General features: G+C 43.8%; 1 protein-coding gene and 1 pseudogene across 1 annotated transcript; both read left to right on the top strand.

Moving 5' to 3' along the window:
• Positions 1–133: 133 nt before the first annotated feature.
• rexo4 (REX4 homolog, 3'-5' exonuclease) lies at positions 134–3,496 on the top strand. The gene is made up of 8 exons (XM_047608805.1): positions 134–630; positions 728–1,053; positions 1,145–1,291; positions 1,945–2,138; positions 2,269–2,357; positions 2,450–2,524; positions 2,604–2,678; positions 2,797–3,496. The coding sequence occupies exons 1-8, from the start codon at positions 445–447 to the stop codon at positions 2,941–2,943; spliced, it is 1,239 nt and encodes a 412-aa protein (XP_047464761.1). The 5' UTR covers positions 134–444; the 3' UTR covers positions 2,944–3,496.
• Positions 3,497–10,701: 7,205 nt separating this feature from the next.
• The window catches only part of LOC125022296, a 47,772-nt pseudogene continuing 31,063 nt past the window's right edge, over positions 10,702–27,410 (top strand).

Below are 27,410 nucleotides of genomic sequence, written 5' to 3'. Positions count from 1 at the left end.
ACTTTACATGTTGCAAGATTATAAAATGTTATTTATATCTTTATTTTTGACAAAGTACAGCAAAGGTTTTGAGTGTTTTGTGCGTTACTGAGCGTGAACGTCAACATAACGTAAAGTGTTTTTGACGGACACGTTTGACAGATGCACATCGCGGAAATACACAATGCAGCATGGCGTACATGAGTACATGAAGTGGACGACTGAGCATTTTTATCCACACTTCAGGAAATCATCAGCAAGAAAAATTTACACTTGTGTGTCTACAAAGTAAACCTAATCTGTAGATGCATTTTTTTCTGAGACACTACGGATCTTTATATTTGAAAGTGGTATTTGTCGTCAAAGTGACAGAGCTCTGATCATCCAGCGTGGCTGAAGAAGACTGCTTGAAGAATTCACACGCCTTGACAAATGACACAGAATATTTAAGCAGACGTGTCCACAATGTCTAAGGCAGCGGCAAAGAAACCCCAGCCCCCATTTAAAGGTAAAATTAACAAAATAAAGAAGAAGAGCAGGATAAAAAAGAAACAGAAAACACTCTTAAAGGAGAAAGTGGCTAAAGCTCAGCAAACTGCACCTCCAGATGATGCCCAACAGTTCTCAGCCAACTGGAAAATCTTACAAGAGGTCTGTAAGCTGTTTAATTTCCCCATTTTGTCTTATATGCCTATTTGTATTTGCCAATACTTGAGGATAATCCTCCACTTTGCTAAACCTTTCACAGATTTTAAAGGCCAGTGAACCAGAGAAGAAGAAGCCTGTGATAGCCAAACATCAGAATGGAGTCCTGGAAAAAAAAGCAACAGAAAAGTCTGCTAAAAAGGATTCCAAGGACAATGCAGGTCCCAGCCATACAGACACTGAGAAAAAAGTGAAGCAACATACTGTTCCTAACAGCGTTGTCCCCAAGGAGACTCTGAAGAAAGTGCCTGCTCCACCAGAGTCGAGGCAGTCTGCTGCTCCAAAAAGGAAAGAGAACAGTGCAAAGGCAAAGAGCGCACAAGCAGCCAAGAAACATAAATCTGTGGCTGAAGAGACAAAACCTACAGAGTATGTACCTGTCAGTTTTTTTTTTTTATTATTATTTGTAGGTCAAGAATAATAATAGCTGCTAACCTCACCTTGTTACGTGCATTTGTAGAGAGGATCTTTGGTTTGATGATGTTGACCCGGATGACATTGAGGCAGCGATGGGAGCAGAGGCCGCAGAAATCATGAGGAAGAAGCAGGGCATACGTAAGACCAGTAACACAGAGAGCAACCTGGTCAAAGAGAAAGCCTTTGAGGGGTAAGTAAATACAATCCTCATCCAGTTTCTAATTTGAACCCCGCAGCTATGCTCCAAGAGAGAATGCAGAATGAAACACTTGTGCAAGTTTAGCATTAAATAAGCAGAACTGACCTGTGTCTTCAGTGTCAACTGCGACTGATAAATCTGATTTGACTTCATGCTTTTTCTAAAGAAAAGTTTAATTTTATTTTTTAAGACCACAATCTTTATTCTAATACTTTACCACACAAACAAAATGTTTATTGGTTTGAACTATTTTCTTTGGCATGTCAGAATGGTTTAATTTGTTGCTACTGCCATACTGTATGGTCAAATCTGTTGACACTTAATGTTTTAGTATCCTATATCCTTAACTCAAGAATTCACTTGTTTCTATTGGAAAAGGTGTGTACTTATTTGTAATTTATTTTGTGGCAATATAACTTGTAAACAACAAGGTGACTTCCATATAATACTTAGCCTTTATTACAGGTGAAAATGCTTGATTGTATAGAGAAGTGTTATGTAGACACTGGTTAGATAGTTGGGTTTTGTTGTTTTATTTGAGATGAAGGAGGAAGACTGCAAAAACTGAGAAAATGGAGAGGCATCACTCAGGCCAGTTGACATAGTAGCTAAAACTGTCTTTATGTTTGTGTTCATCAACCTAGCATTACCAGAGTCGTGGCCATTGATTGCGAGATGGTGGGAGTCGGTCCTGGTGGAGAGGACAGCATCTTGGCGCGCGTGTCGCTTGTGAACCAGTTTGGAAAATGCATCTATGACAAATACGTGAAACCAACAGAGAAGGTTACGGACCACAGAACAGCCGTCAGTGGTATCCGACCAGAGGACATCAAAGATGGTGAGATGTGAAATTAATTATGAAGCATAACTGCTTGCTTAATTGAAAAGAATTATACTAATTATAGTAATAGTCAAATATGTGTGTGTGTTTTTTTTACATATTATCATGCTTGATATTTTAACTGAAGGTGAGGATATAAAGACTGTGCAGATGGAAGTTGCCAAAATCCTACAAGGGAGAATAGTCGTTGGACATGCCATACACAATGACCTAAAGGTAGCCTGGATAAACTCTCTAAGAAGCAACAAATACATTTTAAACTAAATGCAAGTACTAGAAAACTGACTTTAAACAAACTCTTGTTTCAGATTCTGCTCTTGGATCATCCAAAAAAGAAAATTCGGGACACCCAGAAGTATAAACCTTTTAGGAAGGCTGTGAAGGTAAACATTTAATACAGTTCCCTCCAAACACAAATGAGGTAAATGGTCTTATCATAAAGAGATGATTTTCTTCTTTTAGAGCGGTCGGCCTTCGCTGAAAGCCCTCTGTAGGCAAATCCTCAATGTGAACGTCCAACAGGGTGAACATTCATCTGTAAGTTGTCAGCGAAACAAAACAATGGGAACATGCATCAGTGTTTTAAACACCTGTGAATTACTGCCTGTCATTAAAACTGATTGATTGCTGCCCCCTTTCCTTCTGCGTTATCCAGGTCCAAGACGCTCAGGCCACCATGAGGCTGTACACACTGGTGAAGAAACAGTGGGAAGCTGAGATCAAAGACCATCAGAAAAACAAAGACTCAGAAAAGAAGAGTCAGAGAAAGCCAAAGATTCCTAAGTACAAGGACAAGAACTGAAGACATTTTGAATTTAAATCTAGGACAGACCATGTCCTCATCAGAACACACCTGGCTGGAATTATCAGAGGTTTGGATTTGTTTTCAGATGAAGAAACAAAAAAAGTGTCCTTTTCAAGTAACAGATGTTAGGATAGTATAAAATTGGGACTCTTTGGGCTTGTGTAACATATACATATACTACATGCCACCCTCAAACCATTATAATACCAGCAGAAATTAAAAATGGCAGGAAAATGTGTTGTTTAGCTAGTGGTGACTGGTTTCGTAAGAGCTGTTTATTAAGTCTTGGGAACACTTCAGTGCTTGGTCAGGAGTTCTTCTGCAGTGACCTTTTGAAAAAAACATTTCCAGTATTTCAAAATTTATATATAAGACCCAATATGTTTATCACAGTAGTCAAAAGGGAAGCGAACGTTCTTCACCATCGAACTTCCTCTACTCTTGAGAAATGTCACTGATTTTTGTGCCATTTCGTGACCTGGTAATGATGCTTCCTGTTTTCTTGTTTAACTTTTTTGGAAAAAGTATGAATTAAACATGTGAGAAATTATTTTTGCCTTGAACTTCTCTGTCTTAAAAGCAGAGGATTCACTGTTGGAATATGGAATACCTGGTGGCGCAGTGGTGCTTAGCACTGATGCCCCACAGCAAGGAGCACAGGGTTATGGATTGTGACTGGGGCCTTTCTGTGTGGACTTGATGCTCTGTGTCTGCATGGCCACCGTCCAAAGACATGATTGTTAGATTAATTGGTGATTCTAAATCGGCTGTAGGGGTGAGTATGAATGGTTGTCTGTGTCTGTGTCGCCCCCCAACACACACACACACCTTACAGAAAAATGAATACGGAATACCTACAATAATTTTTTTTTTTTTTGCTCAAGTAATTTGTTTGGATTGCAGTTGATTCTTATTAAATTTCTTGACATATTTCCTTCATATTAACCTTAGGGACGGCCAAAGCCTGACTTGTCTGTTGGATCCGGGTCTCTCATGGTTGCGCGGTCTCGAATGAATGAATGCGTTTCTTAGGCTTTTGGCTCCTTGTGTGGCCCCAGTATTGTTGTGTGATTTGCTGCCTCTTTTGGTACAAAGGTGTCTGGTGGACAGGATGTTTTCTTGGAGTATGTGTCCCTTGTAAACCAGTGTGGGAAATACATGGATATCAAATATGTGAATCCCAAAAAGAAGGTAATGAACTACAGCCATCAATGATGGTGTGTTGTGCAAAAGAAACTATTAGAACAGCAGTGTCAATTAAAAGATGTGGTATGGTTGTTGGTACCAGACGGGCTGGTCTAAGTATTTCAGAAACTGCTGATCTACTGGGATCTTCACACACAACCATCTCTAGGGTTTACAGAGAACGGTCTGAAAAAGAGAAAGTATCCAGTGAGCAGCAGTTGTATGGATGAAACTGCCTTGTTGATGTGAGAGGTCAGAGGAGAATGGGCAGACTGGTTACGTCCAACCTTGAAGAAGATGGGCTACACCAGAGACTACAGTTCACACAGGCTCACCAAAACTGGAGAATAGAAGATTGGAAAAACGTTGCCTGGTCTGACGAGTCTCGGTTTCACCTGCGACACTCAGATGTCAGGGTCAGAATTTGGCGTAAACAACATGAAAGCATGGATCCATCCTGCCTTGTATCAACGGTTCAGGCTGGTGGTGGTGGTGTAATGGTGTGGGTGATATTTTCTTGGCACACTTTGGGCCCCTTGGTACAAACTGAGCACACAGCCTGCCTGAGTATTGATGCTGACCATGTCCATCCCTTTATGACCACAGTGTACCATCTTCTGATGACTACAGCCATCAGGATAATGCACCAGGTCACAAAGCTCATATCATCTCAAACTGGTTTCTTGAACATGACAATGAGTTCACTGTACTCCGATGACCTCCATAGTCACCAGATCTCAATCCAGTAGAGCATCACCTTTGGGATGAGGTGGAATAAAGCCTCTGAGGAATGTTTCCAATACCTTCTTGAAAGTATGCCACGAAGAATTAAGGCAGTTCTGAAGGCAAAGGGGTGTCCAATCTTTTACTAGCAAGGTGTACCTAATAAATTGGCCAATTAGTGTATATGCAACTTTGAGATGCTAGGGGTAACACTTTGACTGTGGTGTGTGCTTACGGACCAAAGAGCAGTTAAACATATATGGAATCCCGGAAAGTAGAGACTACATAGTTCTTCATCTGGTCACCAACTGATGGTAAGTAGGATCAGTTGGTGGGAACTACTGCCAGACAGGTTAACTTATACCTGTAATGAAGGTGGTTATCATGCCTCGCAAGGAAGTTCAGGGAAATACAATCCAGACTTGGTTTGCCCAGAGGTCTCTGGAAGCATCAGAGAGGTGCAGAAATGCCCCACATCTCTTGAATATTTACGGTAATGTTTTCTGTCATTTGCTGTGGTTTGAAACTTGGTACTATGACATGTCTCTTGTAATACCATTTAATGGTACGGCGAGTGATGGAACGGCGAGTGATTAAATAAGCTGATCATTCTTATTCCTCCTCTTTTCCACTGCCACAGATTGTGTTGTTGTCTCTTGTGTCCTAGTTCCTGAATAAAATCTTCGTTGCTGTCTAATCTGGATGCTTGAAGAGGTATGACTGAAATATGTAAGAAACTTTCTCTGCAGCTCTTGTCTTTGTCCGAGCCAGAAGTGAAATTGGTTCAATATTGCGTAAAACCTACTTCTTTAAACAGCAGAGGACAGATGGTTGACCTGTGGAATACCCCAAATCTCTTCAAATGTTGAATATAGATTTACCACTGTGATTGCAAATAAGTTTCATTTCTTCATTTCTTGGATTTGTTGGTTCATATTAACCTCAAAGTTTGGCTTGTCATTGATTTTTGAGCTAGGGTTCTGCATGCGTTTTGTACGTTTCAGTTTCACTGATGGAGTGAGGGATTCAGGCTCCTCGTGTGCCCCCATTATATCAGTGTGATTTGCAGCCTCTGTCATACAGCAGGAATTAAACTTACACCCTTGGTCAGAACAGTCTTGGCCTCCAAATGACACTCTTAAGTTATGGATCTCAGTCACAGTTTGGATGACTTGGACATATGAAAACTTTCAATCTTTTTCTGACAAGCACAAAAGAAGAGATATTTTAAGAAGGATTAGCTGTCTTTTTCTTCTAATGTTATGTTTTTTATGGTTGTTTTAAGTCTCAAAACAAAAGTACCGTACCCAGGTTGTTAAATGTAAAGTCTAAAAATCAAGTCAACTGGTTGTGGTTATTTTAGTCAAATTCAGAATGAAATGATAAGAAAGAAATAAGTTGTTTGGTGTTTTTTTGTGTGTTTTATTTGTCTCTACTATGGTGACGAAGTGATGAATGTCGACTTGCCTGGTCGCAGCACTTCGTCAGTGTGATTTGCTACGCAGGGACTGATGCACTCTGTGCCGTACATTGCTGAAATTAAGCCAGCGCCCTTGGTCTGCAGCCTCCGGGCTCTAAATTAGGTCCTGTATGGAGCTCAGACAGATGCTGTGAAGGCCTTGGGCAGAACAGAAGAAATTCATTCCATCATACACCAGGTATGTTGGAATAAAGGAATGGCCTCATTTGCTGACACAAATTGTGTCAGCAAGTTTTCTGGGGAAAAACAGGAGGTCCGTAAAGTTGTATTACGGTCTTGTATTGCACCCAAACAACAACCGGGATGATTTATTACTGAATTATTTACTAAATAAGAAGCAGCAGCAGCCTCACAAACACTATGGGTTCTTAGGTCCTCATATTTTATATTCACTTTCTGAAATGTCTTTACTTGTAGAACAAAGAGGGGTGTAAATTAAAAGTCAGGAAGCTAAGCACAATTATTAAACTGTTACACTTCACCTGTCTTTTTAATGAGGACACCTTCTTATGAAATGAGCAAGTTTGACTAGGAAAGGATTTTGTATGCCTAGAGAGTCTGGGGTCCTTAGACAATGAAGTAATGTAAGCGAATACAGCCATTAAGTAGGAAGGCTGAACAAAAGACTCATCATCATACCCTGCCTAGTCTAAGTGGAAGAGGATACAGCCTAGTGGCAGATTTAATTTAATTAAACTCCACTGTGTAGGAAACAGACAAACCTCAATTTTGACAAAACACATTTCAAATAACACAGTCAGCACTAAGAAAGGACCAGCATCTTTCTCACATTTAGGGGGTTCTCTGCCTCAAGTGCAGGTTGTGTGCAATTTTGCCAATGTTCAGTGTCTTATATCTGCATAAAGGAGCCCAAAGCGTGTGTCATGAAAGATGATATATGTCAAAAACCCAGTATTGTATTTTTCAAGCTCGCCTGAGACCGTACTAAAAATACAAATACCATTAAATGTCATTATAATCAAATCTTCACATAACATTCATTAGATTTATTGTAATTATTGCAAATATCGTACTGCAAACGAAAGAACAAAAGCAACCAAGCAAGGTGCAGGAAATAACAAGATTGACCACTTATTTGACAGATATCATTACTGATGCATTTTTGCTACTACAATGACACCATGGGTAATAATTCTGTAAAATGTTGTCCCACCGTCCCATTCTGCATATAAACTGTGCCTCTGCAAAGTGTGTTTTGTTTTCCTCCCTTAACAAAGCCAGTTTTCTATCCTTGTACACCTTCCACTGAACATACAACATGTTAAATGACTGAAGATCTCTACAAGTTTTATCTCTCTGGTGGCATTTTTCATTCTGAACACGAGACGCATTAAGTCAGTGGACACTGCTTTTCAGTTTGTGGTGCAACATTGTCAATGGGTATTTGCATTCTCAAGACCAGTATCTGTTTACCATATACTACTGCCCCATCTGTGCAAACACATAGTAGATATAGAGGAAATGCAGAATAAAACAGGCCAGTTGTTAAATATAGTATTTAATGTGCCAGACAATCGTTAACTGGCAATTATAATGAACCAGACTGAGGACAGAGCAATTTACAGAGCTGCCTGAGAATCCCATCCTGTCTGCTGAGGTCTGTTGTTCACTACTTCTTTATGCATGAGCTGTGGTATGCTGCCGCCGAGAGATTGCCTGCGAATGTATCTGTGTTGACTAATGCTCACTCTTAGCCCGAACTAAGTTGAACATTCAGTATTTATGCAGGTTGATGAAGAAACAGTGTCAGCTACTTTCAGTGGATGGCTTCCTGCTCATCTGTTCTAGTCGTTGAAGGGTGCATTCACTTTGAGCTGAAAGCAAAGAATGGCACCGTGATGAGCTGTGACTGACAGTTTTGTTGTTATTGGGCACACTTAATTGTGACTGAGAAATGTGGTGCTATGCCAAATAATGCTGAATATCGTTTGTATGTAGTATCTATATTCTATAGTTACTTATGGGAAATAATCCAGGACCTGAGTACATAATTTCATTCCATGTCATGCTTCTGTAAGGTTGCAAATGATAAATAAAATTCCTTGAATCATTGCCCTTCTGCAGAACCCATGTTCACTTCAGCTTGAGGTCACCAACAGATGGCCGGACATTCTCCTTCAGGATTTTTTGGTAGACGGCAGAATTCATGGTTCCAATTATCACAGTAAGTCTTCCAGGTCCTGAAGCAGCAAAACAGCCCCAGACCATCACACCACCACCAGATTTTACTGTTCTGTTTTTGAAATGCTGGGTTACTTTTACACCAGATCCAATGGGACACACACCTTCCAAAAGGTCAACGTTTGTCTTGTCAGTCCACGGAGTATTTTCCCCAAATTCTTGGGAATCATCAAGATGCTTTCTGGCAAAACCTAGATAAGTCTTTATGTTCTTTTAGCTCAGTAGAGGTTTTGGTCTTGAACTTTGCCATGAGGCCATTTTAGCCCAGTCTCTTTCTTATGGTGGGGTCATGAATACTGACCTTAACTGAAGCACGTGAGGCCTGCAGTCCTTTGGATGTTCTTGTGGGGTCTTGGCGACCTCTTGGATGAGTCGTTGCTGCGCTCTTGGGGTAATTTTGGTCGGCTGGCCGCTCCTGGGAAGGTTCACCACTGTTTCATGTTTCACCATTTGTAGATAATGGCTCTCACTGTGGTTCACTGGAGTCCCAAAGCTTTAGAAATGGCTTTATGACCTTTTCCAGACTCATAGATCTCAATTACTCTCTTTCTCATTTCTTCCTGAATTTCTATGGATCTCGGCATGACATCTAGGATCTAATTTGAGGATCTTTTTGGTCTTTGTCAGACAGGTCGTATTTGAGTGATTTCTTGATTGGGAACAGGTGTGGCAGTAATTAGGTCCTCAGTGCGGCCAGAGAAACTGAACTCAGGTGTGATGTGTCATTTAAAAACTGCATTTCGTGTTTACTTGTGCATTTGGTCTTATATATAAAATTGTCTGAAGACCTGAGAAAAATAAGCAAAAACAGAAAATGGGGCACAAACTTTTTCACATAAATGTAAATTGCTTCCTATTTTTAAATCAAGTTTTCAGTTTTCCTCGTACTTTGATTTATGACACAAATCCTTCAAATTATATTTTCCCATCTGCCACAGCTGTACTTTATGTGTTTTAACTAGCACATGAACACGCTAGGAGGGGAAACATTTCCTGCTAAACATTAGTATCTCTTACTCTGCCAAACATTACCATTTGTTACCCTGCTCACATTTCTTGCTGTGCTAAACATTAGCATTTGTTAGCTAGAAACTCCATGTTATATACTGATCACACTACCAGTGAAACAGTTTATTTATTTTCAAAGGATGCAATACAAACCAATACAAAACAGACACCTGTCCCCTGTGTCTACGTGACTGGGGTAGCACCACACAAATCAAAGGTCTTCTTTTTTCAACCTTCCAGTCAAACACTTAACATTAATTGTTAATTCTTGCATAATGTACTAAGTATATGTGAAATGGTGCACAGTATCCTGTAGTTTTGCTGATTTAGTACTTCTGCTCTCCATTGTTCAGATACTTTTCTTTAGACTCCAGGATTTCACTCCTTAGTTTCACAGTTATGTTGGATTAAAATGCATGATCAGTAAAACATTCATTTCACAATAAATCGCCAACGCCAAGTTCTGCTTTGTAGCTCGTGTGGTAGAATGTTTTCCCTGGTGTTTCTTCATGGCGTTGTCCTTCTTCTTTAGTCTGTTGTTATCCAGCTTCCTCGTGTTCTGCATGATCTTCTCCATTTTGGTGGTCTATACGGATGCCTAGGTCTGATGTGAAGGGGCCTGGGAGGCCCCTTAAAACCGACATTAAAATACACACATTTCATAAAGAGCATATCAGCATGCAAATATTAGTAGTTAGGATGCAATTAAGGCATTTTAGAACTGTTACTCATAGTATTGTTATTTATTTCCTCAAACATACCAAATGCTAATGCAGACTTTTGTCATATGTGCAGTGACAGCTTTAGTAACATTTAAAATTACCCATGAATATTTGAGTACAACATCTGCATTAACCTGTTGTTTGACTGATCCTAGATTGTGCCACAGGGCTTTGGGAGGTGTAAATGAACAAGAAGTGATATAGTGCAGAACAGACACGTTGAGTGTTCCTCGGGGTGCAGACAGAGACCTCGCTGTTATTAGAGGTGCTGTTTGGACGCCTTGTAAGACATGAATGCCTGCATGCTGAAAGAAAGCAACCTTACAGCAGCCCAAAATACTCTTGCGCTGTGAATGCAGCTCATGCTCAGCAGACATGCAATGTCTTCCTAATGGACATCTTTTAACACATAAATTATGGCATCAAACCTGTGAACCTGTGTTATGGTTTAGCCAAAAAACACAGAGGGCTTCTGAAAAGCCTTTACCAAACTGAACAGTGACAACACAAAGTAAAAGTTCTCTAGGATGCTTGTGATGTTACACGTTATACATCAGTTTCAGTTTCCTGTATTAAACAGCTAAACTATTTTTCCCCCCTTTATGTAGCCTAAACACCAGGTCACCAGGAAAAACAAATGAATCAACAGACTTCTGTTTATTTTTCTGTGAACATTTATTTGCGAATGTCAGATTTCACAGTATGTCATCTGCACTGATTCTCAACGTGCTCCCATCTTCTCTCAGCCTCCTTTACACAGCCCGTGTCTGTCTCCACTTTGCTTTCAGAGGAACATTTTGTGGTCAGAGCACAATGTTGAACGCACCTAAGGAATAACCTTTTACCCTCGTACTGCCGTTGTAAATTTTATGAGGCGATGTTGCACTCCTTCAGAGTTTCCTGTCAATAAGTGCGTCAGCAGTATTGCTTGCTGATCGCTGTACTTCTGTGAGAATATGACCATTAGCCTCCGGCAAGAAAAATGTATGCACAGTAGAACGCACTGAGCAATTCCTCTGACTCTTTTCTAAAAGAGTCAGAAATAATCAGGTGATACTGATCATGCTGCCTGACTAACATTTTGAGGTATTTGTTCGGTCTTATTATAATTAATAAATGTGTTACTCTACTCCAGACTCGTGCAATCCACCTGCTCCTCTGGTACCACATGACTGCTGATGTCAGCCAAGCCAGATTCAAGGCTGGGAACCTGTAGACAAAATGGTGTTTGTGTGTCCATCCAGCAGAGTGTGTGGGCTCTACTGGCTAAAGTGGGGAAGAGAAAAATAATCAGTTGGACATAACGATAAATCAAAAGCAGTATTCCCTCTTAAGGTCTGGCGTATGTGTTTTTATTCCATATGTATTTATGAAGTTCAGCAGCCATATGAGAAATTAGCCTCTGTATTCACCGGGGTCCTCCCACCCTTCTGTCTTGCACTCTAATCCGCCCACATGTATCGTCTGAGGAAAAAAATAGTGCAGAAGGTGACGCTTCTCCAAAGGAACAGAGAGAGGCACAGAGAGGAAAAGGCAAAGAGAGAGCTGTCTACAAGCTGCATCTCCACTGAAACGTTTGGAAGGGGGAGACAGAGGAAGAGCTGAATGGTGTAGCTACACCCTGCGCCTGGAAGCGTAGAGACACTGTAACAAAGGCTGGCAGTTATTTTTTTTATTTTTTATTTTTTTTTTGGCAATAACAGAGAGGTGTGAGAGGGGCTCTGAAATCGAGGGGAATTCTAAAAAAGAAAAAGAAAAAAAGACAGTTTTCAGGGGGACTTCTGCTTCATTTCATCCGAAAGACTCATCCCTTGCCATCATCAGCATGACCATAAGCTATAAGTAACATTCGGCAATAACGGTATCAAAACGAGATTTCCAGCAACAGACGCGCGCTATCCTATTTTGATTTGTTACAATCGGGACAAAAAAAAAAAAAAAAAAAAGATCCACTGAATGCCTGCGAGAGACTGGATACTCTCTGAAATCATAAAGAAAGAGCGATCTAACAAAGAAAACTACATTTTGATTGATCTTTAAGCTTGATGTGCGTGTTTCTGCGCGCACTCGAAACGAACCTGAACCAAAAGCAAGTGAGTATTAACCGTGTCTGTGTATATGTCTGTATTTTGGTGGCTTTATTCTACGTTGATCCGCGCTGATACAACAGAGACTTGAATGACCAGGGCAGAAAAAGGAAGGCACAGACCCAGCGTCTAACCTACATTCAACAAGTATCGTTTTGTGCTCAATTATTCCGAAATTATCTGTAGCCTGTTTGTGTCCTGATCAATATCTGGACTGATCGCAGTGTGTGAAAATGATTTAAAATTGGACTCGCCGCTGTGTTTTTGTCATTATTTAATACAAAGAGCAATGCACTTTTGCAGTCTGATAATAATCACCTGCTTAAAAATTATTTTTTAGAAATCCGAGCATTCCTCATTGCACGCGTGGTGGGTGTTTCCCCATGTACACCACCAGATCAGAGCAGTTTCATGCCTCTCAGAGGAATGTGTGCGTGCATTCCTCTCTGCATCATTTTTCGTGTCTGTGTTTTTGCCTCTTTCCATGTGTGTGTGTGTTGCTTTGTGCGTTTGTTGGCATGCATTTGTTTTACTTGCATGTGCCCTCAGCGTGTCTGTGTGTGCCTGTGCCTGTGCCTGTGCCTGCGCGTCGTGGCAGCACTGGGTAAGTGTCAAGGCCTGAAATGGAGGTTTGATGAAGGAACCACGGGAGGCAGGGAGGTAGGGCGAGAGGGCTGCTGACACACAAACGCACAAGGGAGAGGAGAAGATGTTGCGAGGAGGGGATGGGGTTGGGAGCACTGGAGCAGAACCACAGGAAGGACATAGCGTCACTGAGATCTCACCTGGGAAGTCTGGGGGGACAGTTAAATGTCTAGACACGGTCTTCTTCCCCTACAAACCCCGCCGACACATCACCTAACCTCGGACAGTTTGCCTCGTCCGCATTCCACTGCATTACACACCAAGTCTCTGGTTTCATAACGCCTCTTCTGCCTTCACTTCCCAGCACACGCGTCCCTTTTTCTGCCAACTGGCTCCAGCGTGTTCGCCTCTTAACGGGAGCTCTGCTTTTCTTTTTTTCCTCCATTTGCTCTTTCTGCCGCTGTCTCTCTCTCTCTCTGGTTCTCCTCCCTTCAGTCCTGCATTATAAATCTACAGCTGGTGCTATTTTTAGACGAAGGGTAACCCAGAAAACACCCCTTCGATTTTAGCAAACACACACACACACACACACAAAAAAAGATGAAGCCTCCCCACCAGAGACAGTGGTATCCCGTCAGTGGGTTGGCGGTGAAGGGAAGGGGTTTAAAAGGAGGGCGCTGCTGTTTAAGCAACGGGGGGAATAAATCTATTTTGAGGCTGTGATTGAATTACGCATGTGTCGTGTCCCGGGCTTGTGTGTGTTCTTGCCTCTCTGACCCGTTCCCCTCTCCTCGGCCACGCCGCTTTCTCACTCATCCCCCATCTTTGTACCAGCTACAGCTGCAAGAACTCTCCCTCTGTCCTTCAGCTAATTGGAGCTGATCCGGCCTTTTAAACCCTCTCCCTTTCAAATGCTTGACCTTGAGGCTCACCTCCAGCTCACCCTGCGTCTCCTCTCATGCCTATTGTTCCCTTTTCCCCTCCGCGTTAAAACTCAGCCTCTCTCCCTCCTGTCTGGCTGTTTAGAGCCTCACATGGGACTTAAACTTCCCTCCTTTATGTCTAATTGCCGGCTAGTTCACAGGTCAGGGATCAGTGCAGTAATACTTCATCCCCTGTCCCGCTTTGTCTGTCTAGCCCCGTTGTACCACATCATAGCTCTGCTGGATCGCATAATGGTCCTAATCACGCAGGAAGGGCAGGATCATTAATTAAGAGTAGACAGGTTTAAATGACCTAAGAGAGAGTCGGGAGGTGCGCGGGTTCAAGCTATCTGCTCCTGATGCAATTTCTCCAAGAAATTTAAAGAGGGATGTTAGCTTGGATTTATCCAAGCCCAAAAATAGAGTTCCTTACCGACGTGACACACTATCCTGTCGCTCCCCCCCCTGTACTCTGTGAGGTTTCAGGATTAGTCTGAGTTCTCCTACACCAATAATTTATCCTTGAAGGGAGATTTAGTACCTCTTCTATCATCGCTCCCTGATCCCTGCATCCTTCTGTCACCGGTGAACTTTCATCTGGGTTTCAGCCCCCACCAAAAAAATGAAAAATAAATAATAATAATGGTAATGATAATAATAGTAATGGTGCCAGGCTTTATTGTCCTGTGGGCAGGAAAGATTTCAGCCATGGACACTGACTGAGCTCTCAGCGCTCTATTACAGGCTTCACTGCTGCTAGTCTATTCCTAAAAATGGCTTTATGTATTAATCATCGCCAGCCAGCTAAAAGGAGAAAACCAGGAGTGCATGGTTCTTTTTTTTTTTCCCTGTCGTAAAAAAAAAAAAAAAAAAAAAAAAAAAAAAAAAAGCTGGAGAGGAGCATACTAAGAGAGCAGCAGCTGCACGCTTCTGGCAGGGGTGATTGACCAATATGGACAAGTTTCAAGACCCCCATGGGGGGTGTTGGTGCTGCTGTACATGTGGATTGGTCAGCCCCTGGAGATCTGCTCAGTGGTGTTGCTGAGTAGAGGAGCTGCCTCCGGTAGATTGGTAGTTTCCTTTCTGCTTGCTTAATTGATTGGCTACTTAATACATGTTCTGGGAACTGGCAACTAGCGAGCTTTATTTCTTTGATGAGAAATGCTTTGTTTTTTCTATTTCTATCATATTATCTGCCTCAGAGCTGCTGGGTCACTGTGTAACTCTGTTTTCTCTTTTTGTCTGTGTGCTTTTTTTTCCCCCTGCATCCATTCATGCAATTCTAGTCATTCCAATTAATTAATTCTACCTCGCCATGATCCACTAAAACACACACACACACATCTTATCTGGCTTCTCCTCTCCTGGCAGAAGCGTACACGGTGAGGAGCAGTGACGAACCGAGGGGGGAGAGGACGCTGTGTGGTGTGACACTGCACTAAAAGGGGAGGTGACCGCAGTGCTTGCGCCGCGCTGCAGTGCTTCACTTTCTCCTGTTGGGGTCCCCTCAACACTGGGGAGTGCGTGAGAAGGAGAGGAGAGAGAGATAAGGTAGAGAAGAGGGGGAAAGGAGTGAGGCAAGGAGGGGAGGGAGTGCGGCGATATGGACGGAACAGCGTGAAGCCTTGTGGTTACATCCTTTGATGAGGTAGCGGGTGGGAGAAAAAATGGCTGTGCATCACAGACACACGCTCTCTCTCTCTCTCTCTCCCTCTCCGGCACACGCACAGAAACATACGTTACACACTTGCCTGCAGAGCCCCCCGTACCCCCAGTGGTGCATTTACCATTCAGCTCAGCTGTGTGGCTACACTTGTTTTCCTTCCTCCCCTCCTCTCTTTTAATCACTGCACTGTTTCCGTGCCTCTCATTGGTACCGCAGGACATTTCTTATTCACCCTCCCACACCTTCGCAGCCATTCAGGTGCTACTGCACTGCACTGCACTGCACTGCAAGGTCTTTTTCAGCCTCTCTCCTCCCCCACCTGCTTTCCCTCCCCTCTTCCATTTTCCCCAAACATCATTCCCTCTCTCTCTCCTTTACCTTTTTCTCCCCTAAGCTCTCTATCGTTCGCTCTTCTCCGGCACTACTCCTCCTTCTCATCACATCTCTCCCCTATCTCCCCCTCCGAGGTTGGTAAAGGTTTTTGCTTTTCCTGCCAACTGCTGGTTGGTGCATAGTCAGCACTCCTCCAAATTCCTCTCCTTCTCTCTCTCTCTCTCTCTCTCTCTCTCTCTCCCTCTCCCTCTAGTGTGCGCTGCCCTCCCCTCCCCCCGGTTACTGCTGCTGGTACCTCACAGTCAATGCATCCCATAATCTCATGCTCCCTCCCCCCTCTTTCTGCAGTGTTTCTGCTAATATATATTAGCGTCAGTGCAGTCTTCGTACATGAGCCGGGCGCACGCTCTTTTCCTCCCTGAGCACCATCCTCCGTGTCTATCAGCCCACTGCAGAAAGCACATGTGGTCCTTAAAGGTTGAGAATGATAAAGCCTCGTCTCAAAATGGCTTTTTCCCCCCAGCCTGTTTGTTGCAGCCAGGTGAGCGAGCGAGCGTGTGTGTGAGTGCGCCCCCTCCCTCCGCCCTCCTCTAGCCTCCTTCTCGTTTTTTTTCCCCCCTGTGTATGAGTGCAGTGGTGAGGCAGGGTGGCGCAGGACATGGTGGCCAAGGCAGGAAATGCTGCAGGAGGGAGAAAGTGGTAGTGCTGCAGGGGAAGGAGGGGGGGCTTGTTCCTTGTCTCAGTTCCTCTGCACCCCTTTTCGCTTATCACTCAGTTTTTATTCTCTTTCTCATGTGCACTCCCTTTATGCGTTCTTTCTCTCCTCTGAGCTTTTTCATCTCCACTGGCACTCGACTTTCCTCCTCCATTTTACGCATAGCCATGCTTGTCCTCACGCTGCCCCACCTCCTTTTGCTCTCTGGTGTGTTTGTGGGCTGCCGTTAGTGATAAAGGTGCTGAGGCAGGCTCTTTAAGACGTCTGCTTAGCTCCCCTTTATTAAGCCGAAAACTGCAGTCATTCTCTTCAAATGCAGCTGCAAAGTGTTCAACTCACGTGCCCCGAACTCCTGGAAATCTGACCTTGTCGGTGACTGCTTGAAATTTTGTCTTATAATTCTAAGGAAATGTGGACGCACACTTCACCAATTACCCTCCAAAATAGTTCTGATACATAAAAGTGTATTTATAAAATCGATAAGCTCACCGCCCACGAGGGAACAAACAGTCATTTAACCACAGTTACAGACTTGCGGTCGTCCATGTATAAAATATTCAGCAGTTCAACTATAGCCCTACAACTGCCTATGAAGTGAAGTCAGGGTGCAGAGTTGCAAAGTGAAGCCAGAAAAGTTACTTAAAGCATAAAAGTCCCCAAAAAAAGTGAGTTCAAAGAAGCTGCATCCAAAAAAAACTTGAACGTCCCGTTAGAGGGAGTTTGTCCCAGAGAGGGAGAGTGCCGCTGTCCATGGTTCTGAAATGTAATCCATCCCAAGACACAAGTACTCCCGGCTGAAAAGTCCCACAGGACAAAGCTGACTCTGGGTTAAGATCTTCTTACACGCTTCCTGCATAGCTTGACTTTCAAATATTCTCACCATTTATGGTTATTTGTTGTATATGCTAAAGGTTGGATTAAAAAACTCTTTTTTTTTTCTGTCAAGCAAGCAGATTTGATGCTCCTGCAGCAAGAATACTGCAAAGACTTGGGAAAGCTGGGGGGGAAAGGTAGAAATCTGAGGCATTTGACATTTTAAATGCTCAAATTTTCTTATCTGTGCACTTATATAGATTTAAATTCTTGTTGGCTGTGCACAGTTTGTTCAGTGATTGTTATCCCATGCACTAGTCTTGGTTTTAGTAGATCTTACCTGATTGTTGTCATGTCTTTTTTCCAGTATTTCCAAAAAGAATAAAAAATTTAAAACAGGACAATGAAACCAAAAAAAGAGGCAAAAATAAAAGAAGAAAGAAACTAGCAACAAAAATCTGAAGAGAAAATAGAGACAGCAAACTTTTCCATGAACAAAAGTTGTTTCCACAGATAAAAAAAAAGTGTTGCGGAATGATCAAAACAGCAAAGTAAACACAAATAAGAAGACAGCGAGAAGAAAGGCTGCAGCGTCCTGCCTGAAACAGAGCAAAAGTCTGAGGGGACAGAGGAGGGAAGAGTTGACCCAAGTGAAGGACACTTACTTTGGTGAGGGGAAAGGATGAGAGAGAAGAATGAGTGAGTCAAAAGTCAGGGGGAAATGGAAGAAAACAGTTTGAGGAAGATGCAGCAAAAATGGGGGATGGAAAGAACAAAAATAGATAGATGGAGGAAGAAGGGGACACCAGAGCGGAGTATGACTGTTGTGAGAGAAAGAAGAGATGAAGAGTTGATTCCCCCTCCTTCAATGAAATGTGATTCCTTTATGCGGAATATGAGAGCGAGAGAGGAAGAGAAAGTGAGGGAGAGGGTAGTAGGAGGGAGAGGGGGAGGGCCAGTGAGAGCTCACAGCAGAGGAGGGAGGAGGAGAGTGGTGCATTTCTTTGAATAGAGAAAAAGGTTAACAACATAGATACAGTGCCATGTATAGGCTTTTTTTAAAGCTGTGAACGTGTGTCTTTTCTGAGGCGCCGTGAGCCCCTCTGGATGATGAACGCAGCCCACGGGTGAACAATCAGACCTCACCGAGAGGAGAGAGGGAGAGAGCAAATAACTCAGGCTTTTTACTGCAGCAGAATTCATTCACTTTTATAGTGCACTCTCCCTTTCGGTGCTCTTCCTCCTCCCCCCTGCACACTCTCTTCTACCCCCTTCTTCCATTACTAGAGCAGAGACAATATTACACTAGCTGTTCACTGTATCTGACCCCAGTCAGTGTCCACTTTCTGTCCCTTTTCTCCCTCTTTTGTCCCCGTCCCTGTTGTCTTTGTTTGCCTCGTTGTTCCTGATTGTTCTGTCCTTTTCGATCATTCCATTAAAAATCAGATTTACGGGCCGATCCTCCCCCTCAACCTTCCTCACTCTCGCCCTCTACCTTCCTCCCGTCTTTGCCCCCCCTTCCCTTCTCTGCATGCCTTCACACGCACACACATACATGCACTGTACATGGGAGAAGTGGCAGAGAGAGCACTGACATAATTGTGCATCGCATGAATCTCAGTGCGGTCGGAGGGGGCTGCAGCAGTGTGTGTAGCAGGCACATAGGCTGATTGAGGAGATCTAACATTAGTACGGACACCGCACTCTCGGGAGGCAATTAACACACACACAAACACAGTGCTGCACCACCACGTCAGAGAGGCTGGATCCCCAGTTTTCTTCTCTTTCCCCCGTGTTTCTTTCACTTCTCACGCGCTCACGGGTGCCAGGGCAAACATTAAAGCGTTTTTTTTTTCTGTAGGTGCAGTGAGGGTGCGTGGTAAGTGGCCTAATTAGAGAGAGGGTTTGAATGAGCACTGACTTGAATTCAGAGGTGGTTAAACGAAAGCATACCACAGAGGGATTAGAGTGATGGTAGCAGGCCTGGGACTCGAATTGTGGCAGATAAGACTGGGATCTCAAATCTCCTCATCTGTGCTGGTGTCAACAATGAGCCCGTGAGGATGCTGACTCATGAATGTGTTCGCAGCCACCTGTTTTCATGTGATGCGCTGACATGTTTTTTTGCTCCACGGTGCTGTGTTAAAAACAACTTTGCCACGCATCCTCTTCCCGCTTCCCCTTGTCACCCTCTGCACCTGCACAAGGTCGTCCTGTGCCCTTCCATCATCCGATTATCAAGTGAATAATTGCACATACATCTGGCACCGCCGTGGCGTTCGACTCTTAATTTGTATTGCAATGTTGATAATCCACATCTATTTCTCCCTTCTGCTAAAATTTCTACCCTTTTTTTTTCTCTCCCCGCAGACTCCTCAGACTCCTCCCTCCTCCTCCCTTCGGTTTCTCTCATCCTCTCCCTCCCCCCCGGTCCTCTATGCTCAGTTCGGTGTGTGTATCCTCTTTCAAAGGGCGCAAGGGTGGGAACAAGTCGTCCAACAAAGCATGTTACAGCGCAGACATGACTTGTCCGTCGGAAAGCGAGAAAATCGTGATAAACTGCGGGGGGGTGCGGCATGAGACATACCGGAGCACCCTAAAAACGTTGCCCGGTACCCGCTTGTCGTGGCTCACCGAGCCGGACGCGTTCAGCAACTTCGACTACGACCCCAAATTAGACGAGTTCTTCTTCGACCGCCACCCGTCAGTGTTTTCCTTCATCCTCAACTATTACCGCACCGGGAAGTTGCACTGTCCCAACGATGTGTGCGGTCCCCTGTTCGAAGAGGAGCTGGCGTTCTGGGGCATCGATGAGACGGACGTGGAGGCGTGTTGCTGGATGAATTACCGGCAGCATCGGGATGCAGAAGAGGCGCTGGACAGCTTCGAGACTCCAGAACCAGACGCGCCGGACGACGACCCAGCTCTGGGCGGTGCGGATGGGGACTTGAAAAGACTGTGCATGCAGGAGGACGCGAGGAAAGCGGGCTGGTGGAAAACCTGGCAGCCCAGAATCTGGGCACTGTTCGAAGACCCGTATTCCTCCAAATATGCCCGGGTAAGTTTCCCCATGTCTCTCCTGGAGGGACCGACTTATGTCTGTACTGTTGTATATTCTGCCTCATGATGTCTCAGACCACTGCTTGAGTCATGATAAGTTTTATAAACTTTGCTTTTAAACGTTGTGTTGCCATTAGATATCACTGCAGAATGGGGGGAAAAAAAACAATCCCTCACAACCGACTGCCGGTGTGTTATCTCCCACAGTATAGCTCATATTAAGAGGCGAGATGTGCTGTAGACCTACTGATATTGAATAATTAATGCTGATAGCATAGGAAAAATCGGAGAATGGTATGTCTTCTGTGTTGGTAGATGGGCACTCGCTGAAGTGACAACCAAGGGCGTCAAACCCATCGCTTACACGTCTTACACATGATGTATATGGGGTTGTAGACGAGCTGGATTCACACTGAATACCGTTTTTATTGCGATCATAACTCCTATCGTCCTGCTCCCCTGCTTAAGCGGGTATGATACATGCGTCCAAACACAGCATCCACTGCGCCTCCTGCATCCAAACGCCTTCATTAGGTTATACTTGTCCATTTACGATGCACATCAATGCGCCCTATTTCATGGTAGTCATATTTATTTTATCCCATCGAAGGAGAGGCTTGTACGACGCCCGATCGTCCGCGTTGAAGTGCATGTCTTCTTATATATTTGCCCTTGGTATAGCTGCACTCTGCCGTGTTGGTTTTTGTCAGTGCTCCGTCTTCCAGTTGAATGCTACATGCCTTTTACGCACGGGCTTTATTGCAGTTACGCACAACTTGAGCCTTATTGTTTTCATGTGGTGGTGATGGTGCACCTCCTAAAAGCTGCCGTTTGATTGCATTTGATCATACAGGTGTACTAGTAACAAGTATCCCTCGCTGTGCTTTTGATCCGTGCTACATGAAAACAGTTACAGTGGTTTTCTGGTTCTTTTTCCAGCTGCTTGATCATAGCTGCTTTGATTTTTGTTGGTGTTGTGGTTTGATCCTCCTCCTCCTCCACCCGGTCTTTGCTTTTCTTAGCACCATTGTTTTCTTTAATGAGAGTGTGCGAGAGCCCCTCCATACTGTCAGTGCACAAATCCTGTAGGTCCAAATGCAAAACCAGACAGTCAGCAGACACCTGCAGTGGCCGGACACTCGTGCCATCTCCCTACAAACAGCAGAAAGTCAAAATCTGAAATCTTAAAATGAATGCACACTCAGCAATACATACTGTGTGTACAAGCACAAACAAATATAATACCGGCACACAAAAGCTCTTTCCTCTATGTTCTCATTCACACTTGTTCTGGCACCAGGTAAAGACCCACATACCAGATTCAGTTTCCTCCAGAGTAAATGGAAAGTGCTTGACTGTGACGGACACATAGTCTGGTTTAGGCCACCTGATCTGCCTCTCTGGACTTGGGATCTGGCAGGAAGTGCTTCTCTAACCATCATTCTCATCCCAGTTGGATTGATTTCTCACTACCCCCACCCCTCTACCCCCACTTCATGCAAAAAAAAAATAATAAAAAAAAAACAAACAAAAAAAACCCCAGCTCATTGGGGTACTATTTACAGATTGTGCAGGTGTTGCATGAGAGGGAGCTAGCTTCAGTGTTTGACTTTTCAACAAAACAAATTTGGATGCTGCAAGTGTGCCCGTGCACAGATTCAGTCTTGGATTCTTACAGCCGAAGCAGATTCGATTTTTACTCTTACACTGGATGCAAGCTGCTGCCATCTAGCTCCTCTATATTATGCAATGTACAGTTAAACACCATGCTCACTGGCCAAGATCATGAATCGGAAACAAAACAGTGTTAAGTGAGCACATAGTGTCGTTTGTGATACTAGTGGGGTTATGGAGAGAACAGAGCAGGTGGTAGGTGGGATTCATTTCAGTGGCTGCATGACACTGGCTCCATTTGTGGGGAAATGTAGCCCCATTTTGCTGTTTAGGTCTAATATGCCAGCACCATACGTCAAACAGCGATGTGACCCAGATCGCTATTTTTTTTTCCCACCCTTGCTTGCTTTTTTTCTTTTAGATATTCTGTCCAATGTGGCAGAACCTTTCGGTCTTGAGGATGATATATGAAGAGGAAAGACAGAGTCGCTGAGAAATGCTAGGGAACAGGGAAAAAAATGAGATGCTGATGTGGAAATACAATGAGGCAGATGAGAGAGAGCGAGAGACAGAGGGAGACGAGAGGAAATAAAGGGAGACAGGAGGAGAGACATTACTCCAGTGATTTAAAGGGGGGTTTGTTTGCATGGCTGTGATGTAACTCGGCAGCAATCAGTGTGTTGATCAGAGCGTTCGACGGGCACGCAGGGCTTTTTCTTAATTTCCCCTTCGCCGCTCGTCATCGTGAGGGGTTCGCTCGTGGATTTACCGTAGTAGCACAGACATGTACAAACGCACACATGCTGGTGCCTGTGCTGGCTTTTCTGCTGCAGTAGACATGGGAGAGAGGAGGGGGGGTGGGGGGGTGGGGAGCTCTGGAGAAAGAGAAAAGAGGTGGAGGGGGTGGGAGGGAGAAATGGAGAAGGGGTGAGATAGTGGAGAGAAACGGAGGGAAGGGGATTGAAGGGGAGCCTGTGAGGGACGTGGACGGGGGAAAGAGGAAGACAGAAAGGTAAAAGACGGCTATTGAGACAAATAGGGAGGAGGTGACATCCACAGAAAAGAGAGACGTTGCGTGATGGGGGTGGGCACCCTCGTCTTAGCTCGTTCGATCATCTGTGAAGGCTTGAGCCATCCAATCTGCCTAGCCCGGCCCTCCTGCCTGCTTATTGATTGATATTTTATTGATTATCTTCTCTTTTTGTCAGTTTTTAAAGCCATTCTCTCTTTCCCTATCACCTCTCAAAGTGCACAGCACTTGGGCTCATCGGACGCCCCTGAACGGTCGTACAACTGTTGAACCATCGACAGTATTTATGGACGTATATGCCTCTCCTTGATGAGGCGTTATACAATATGATTTGCATGTGATTTCTTTATTGATCCGCGCCTGCTCGGCATAGATCTCCCAGCAGAGCTAAGGTGTCATCGAGCTATTCGACAGGTTTTGTTCCGGGGGCCATTTACGCCCTTTGTTTGATGTGTTTTTAATACACTTTAAAGTTTTTAAACTCAAATCTGCATAAACGACAGCGATCTTAATTGAATACCCAAGGATTTGTTAATATTGATGGACTGCAGTTAATGCTTTGTTAGTGTTCTGTTATTACCCAGCAGAGGTAATGGAATTTGAAGACCACTTGTCACTTTGGAGGTTCGATTGATATTAATTAGCCTTTAATGTTGTATTATTGTCAGTACTAACTAGTCACTAAATTCATACCCAAACTTACTGATTCCTACTTAAATCTACTTTGCTTATGTGTCTCACACATTTAGCTGTGTTTCGGTTACTTCCAGTTTTGCGGCAGAAGGGCACGGTCGTCTTTGTCAGCAAACCCCTGACAGCACCATTTGTAGCTCAGCGTGCATGGGACGCCCCTTTGCCCCTTCCGAATCTGACTCTGTGTGCCAGTACTTGATTTATTTCTGGGGAACGGCACTGTATCCCGAGCCCAACTCTCCCTGAAGGTCACGTCTTTTGGTTCATTGTTTGCGCTTCTTTTTCCACTGCGTCCAGCATCAAGAGTGCACAGTGCTGTCACAAACACAAATGTGACCTGCCACCACGCTGGACAGCCTCAGAGCAGGTTGTCTCCGGGTAGAAAATCTGCAGCTGTAGACCAAAGAAAAAAAAATGATAGGCTTTATTATTTACATATGTCCATGAAGAAGTTTTATGTGTTCAGAAGAAGAGAAAAATTAGGGTTTCAACTGTCCATTTAGCATTCTATACACCTGTGGATTCAGAATTGTTAAAATAGAGAAAGCCATAATATTAGCCCAGAATAAGAAGAGCAACAGAGGAAACCTGAACCAGACCATTACACCACAGGAAATCCAGACCATCAAACAGAGCTAGAATTGGTGGTCAACTATTTCACTTATGTCACTAACACCTTGTTACCCCCGAAAGAAGTATTTTAGTCCAGTGTAAAAGCGGAACTGAGAAGTGAAATTCTTTGAGAGAAGGGGAAGTATTTGACTTGTGAGGTTAACAGATCAGTAAAGCTGCAGGATCACGGTCACCGAGACCTGAACATTGTGTACATTTCTGAAGAATTAACCAGAACTGTTTTCTTTTTTTTGTTTTGTTTTGTTTTGTTTTGTCACATCTCTTTCTCCACCTGGTCTATTGAGCACCTGTGAATGAATGAATGAATGAATGCAGGACGTCCATTCAGAGGAGCAGCAGAGAGCGTTCATTGCCCTGACTAAAGCAGAGGAGCATGTAAATAACGGAAAGACTGATGGAAATAATCAACTTCCTAGAGGAGCAGGTCCTAGAGCTTCAGCAGTACCCAGCTGCTTCAGACCCTCTTAAACACTGTACCATGGAGGTACACCATGGAGGGAAGAATATAATTAAGACTAATAAATGATTTTTTTGTTTGTTATTTTAAGTACTAGTGGCCTATTCAGTAGCAGAAATACAGGATTGTATAAGTCTAGACAAAGGCTCTTGTCTTTTATATGGTTTGAACAGGTCTCTTATAGTGGAGTTCCTTGGCAACAATCTTCATTAAAGTGTGCCGCACTTTTTTTTTTTTTTTTTTTTTTGGTATTAACCGTATCAGACACATGCCTTTGTTCAATACTAGGTCACTTCTAATTTAGCAAAGTCTTGTGAGAGCACCATTATTTTTTTCTTGCCCCAGAGCCACACAGTTCCTCCCAGCGTTGGCTGGATTTTAATGGGAGCTGTGGTGAAGGTGACTGTTTATTGTCTGCGCAAGCCCCAGCCAACTGTAGCCAGTTTCTGACTTGACCTTGTTTTATTGCACCGCTATGTGTTGTGTATACCCATCACATTACAGCACTCCTCCTACCCTACTAACATCCTTTTTTTTTTGAAGCTCAAAGCAGTAGCTTCCCTCTGTGCCAGTGATGAGACTGGGATGCGTTTTTGTTACTTTAATATGCTCTATTGTGATCTCATGAAAGGTTTTAAGTGCGTGGATTTAAAATGTTACTGTGTGGAGCCTGTCATGCGCGCATCCAAGTTGTCTCCATTCAATCCCCGACCCGGCTAAAAGCCCTATTTCCCACTTCCATTCTTGTTCCTCTCCCTGTGGGCCGCATCTGAAAATAGCAAAATAGGAAAAAGAAAGGAGGCCTTAATTTCATTCTCCGGTGGCAAATCTGTTCCTCCATTACTGATGCGAGATGGATGAGTCTGTGCACCTGTATGACCACTGGGCGCACAAGCAACACTTAACACAACACTAGTCTGAAAATAGCTAAGGCACCCAAGCTGCCCTGACAGAGAAAAACAGATATTCCGAGGTGCTTACTGAGTTAATTAAGGTAAACGGTTTTCTTGGAGCGCTTGCTGCTGGAGGAGGCGTGGCAATAAGTCAACTCGCCTCTCCCGTGCCTGCCAATGGTAAATATATCTCCCTCTGTTTCAATTTTCCCTGACAAGGTTTTGTACTGCAGTTCGTCTCATATTGTGTTTGCATCCTCGGAACATCCCTGTCCCTCCGTTTGCTGCCTTGTAACTTGAGCGCTGTGTGTTGGCGATACTTAACTGGATAGATGCTCCATGTCTCATAACAAGGACAAGGGCAGGATGGTTGTGTTGAATAAGCAAGAAACTCTTTAAATAAACCGATGAACAAACCAGGGTTTGGTTTAGCTTAGTGTGGGGTAACACAATATGTTGTATGAATATATTTCCTCAGTTATGTAGGGTGTTTTACATCCTGAATGCCACACACAACCTGACTGCTTTATTTATTCGGGGATGCCTTTGCGGTGCCAGAATACTTGGCAGCTGGAAGTTAAATGCTTCAAGATTTTGGTAAATACACTTAGTCCCTGCCTTGATGAGAATTAGACAAGACAACTGATACCACTCTGATGTCTCTCCAGTAAATATGGTGCTGCAGCCAGCTTAGCTTAACATAAAGACCGGAAGCAAGTGGAAACAACTAGCCTGGCTCTGCCCGGTAACAAACTACACCTACCAGCACCTCTTGAAACTCACTGTAACACATTAGATCGTGTTTCTTTGACCCCTATGAAAACTGAAGTGTAAAAACAATGATTCATCGGCTTACAGTGGGGTATGTTATGTTAGATGTCTTAGGCAGGACCAGTGACTATCCGGAGTCTCCTCTGGTTGCCTGGCAACTGCTCTGAGCCAAGATCTGGTCTGACACATAGCCCTCTGTAAAACTGTGAATTGTTTTCTTTTTTTTTTTCCTTCTTGTTTTTTGAACACTTGGGTTTTGTAGAGATTAGAACAAATAAGACGTAATCAGTGGTTTCTAGGAGCTTATATGGAGATTTTGCTACTTTCGGCAAGACACGGGAGCGATCTCACAAAATCTCAAACTCACCGCGATACATTACATCTCAGGCAGAAGCACTGAGCGTGTTTATGTAGTTATTCTGCAAAACCAGCTCCCCCCATTTTCCTCCCTCACCTCAGCCTCTGCCCATGTAGCCATGTCAGTTAAGTGCTGAATCAGCGCCAGCCAGCCCTGTACAGACAGTCAATTAGTCGGACCTCGCCGTAAACCCTGGCAATTTTTGCTCCTGTGCTCTGGAACCGAAACGAGTCAGAGCAGCAGCGCGGCTTGAGAGCGCGCACGGTGCCAGAGCCGATTACAGTGGTAGCTCTAAATTCTCTAAATGGGACCAAGTCTTGTCAAGTCACACGAGGGAGCAGCACATTGTGTTGCAGTGGTCACAAACACATGTATATGTAAACAAACAAGTGCACGGCGTGCACATAGAACTGAGAGGGAAAAATTGTTTTAATTGCGCGCTGAATCAGAAGTCCCTTTACAGCATCGGGGCTGTCAATTATTCATAAACAATATCCAGTAACTAAAGAGAGG

This window comes from Mugil cephalus, chromosome 16 (assembly GCF_022458985.1).
Source record: "Mugil cephalus isolate CIBA_MC_2020 chromosome 16, CIBA_Mcephalus_1.1, whole genome shotgun sequence".
Taxonomy (NCBI): Eukaryota; Metazoa; Chordata; class Actinopteri; order Mugiliformes; family Mugilidae; genus Mugil; species Mugil cephalus.
This window is presented reverse-complemented; position numbering and strand designations above follow the sequence as displayed.

Excerpts from the sequence above, each read along its gene's own strand:
- rexo4 (XM_047608805.1), top strand. The coding sequence starts at position 445 with ATGTCTAAGGCAGCGGCAAAGAAACCCCAGCCCCCATTTAAAGGTAAA. Across the intron at positions 631-727 it reads ACTGGAAAATCTTACAAGAG|ATTTTAAAGGCCAGTGAACC; the intron begins GTCTGTAAGCTG and ends AACCTTTCACAG. Across the intron at positions 2,679-2,796 it reads AACAGGGTGAACATTCATCT|GTCCAAGACGCTCAGGCCAC; the intron begins GTAAGTTGTCAG and ends TGCGTTATCCAG.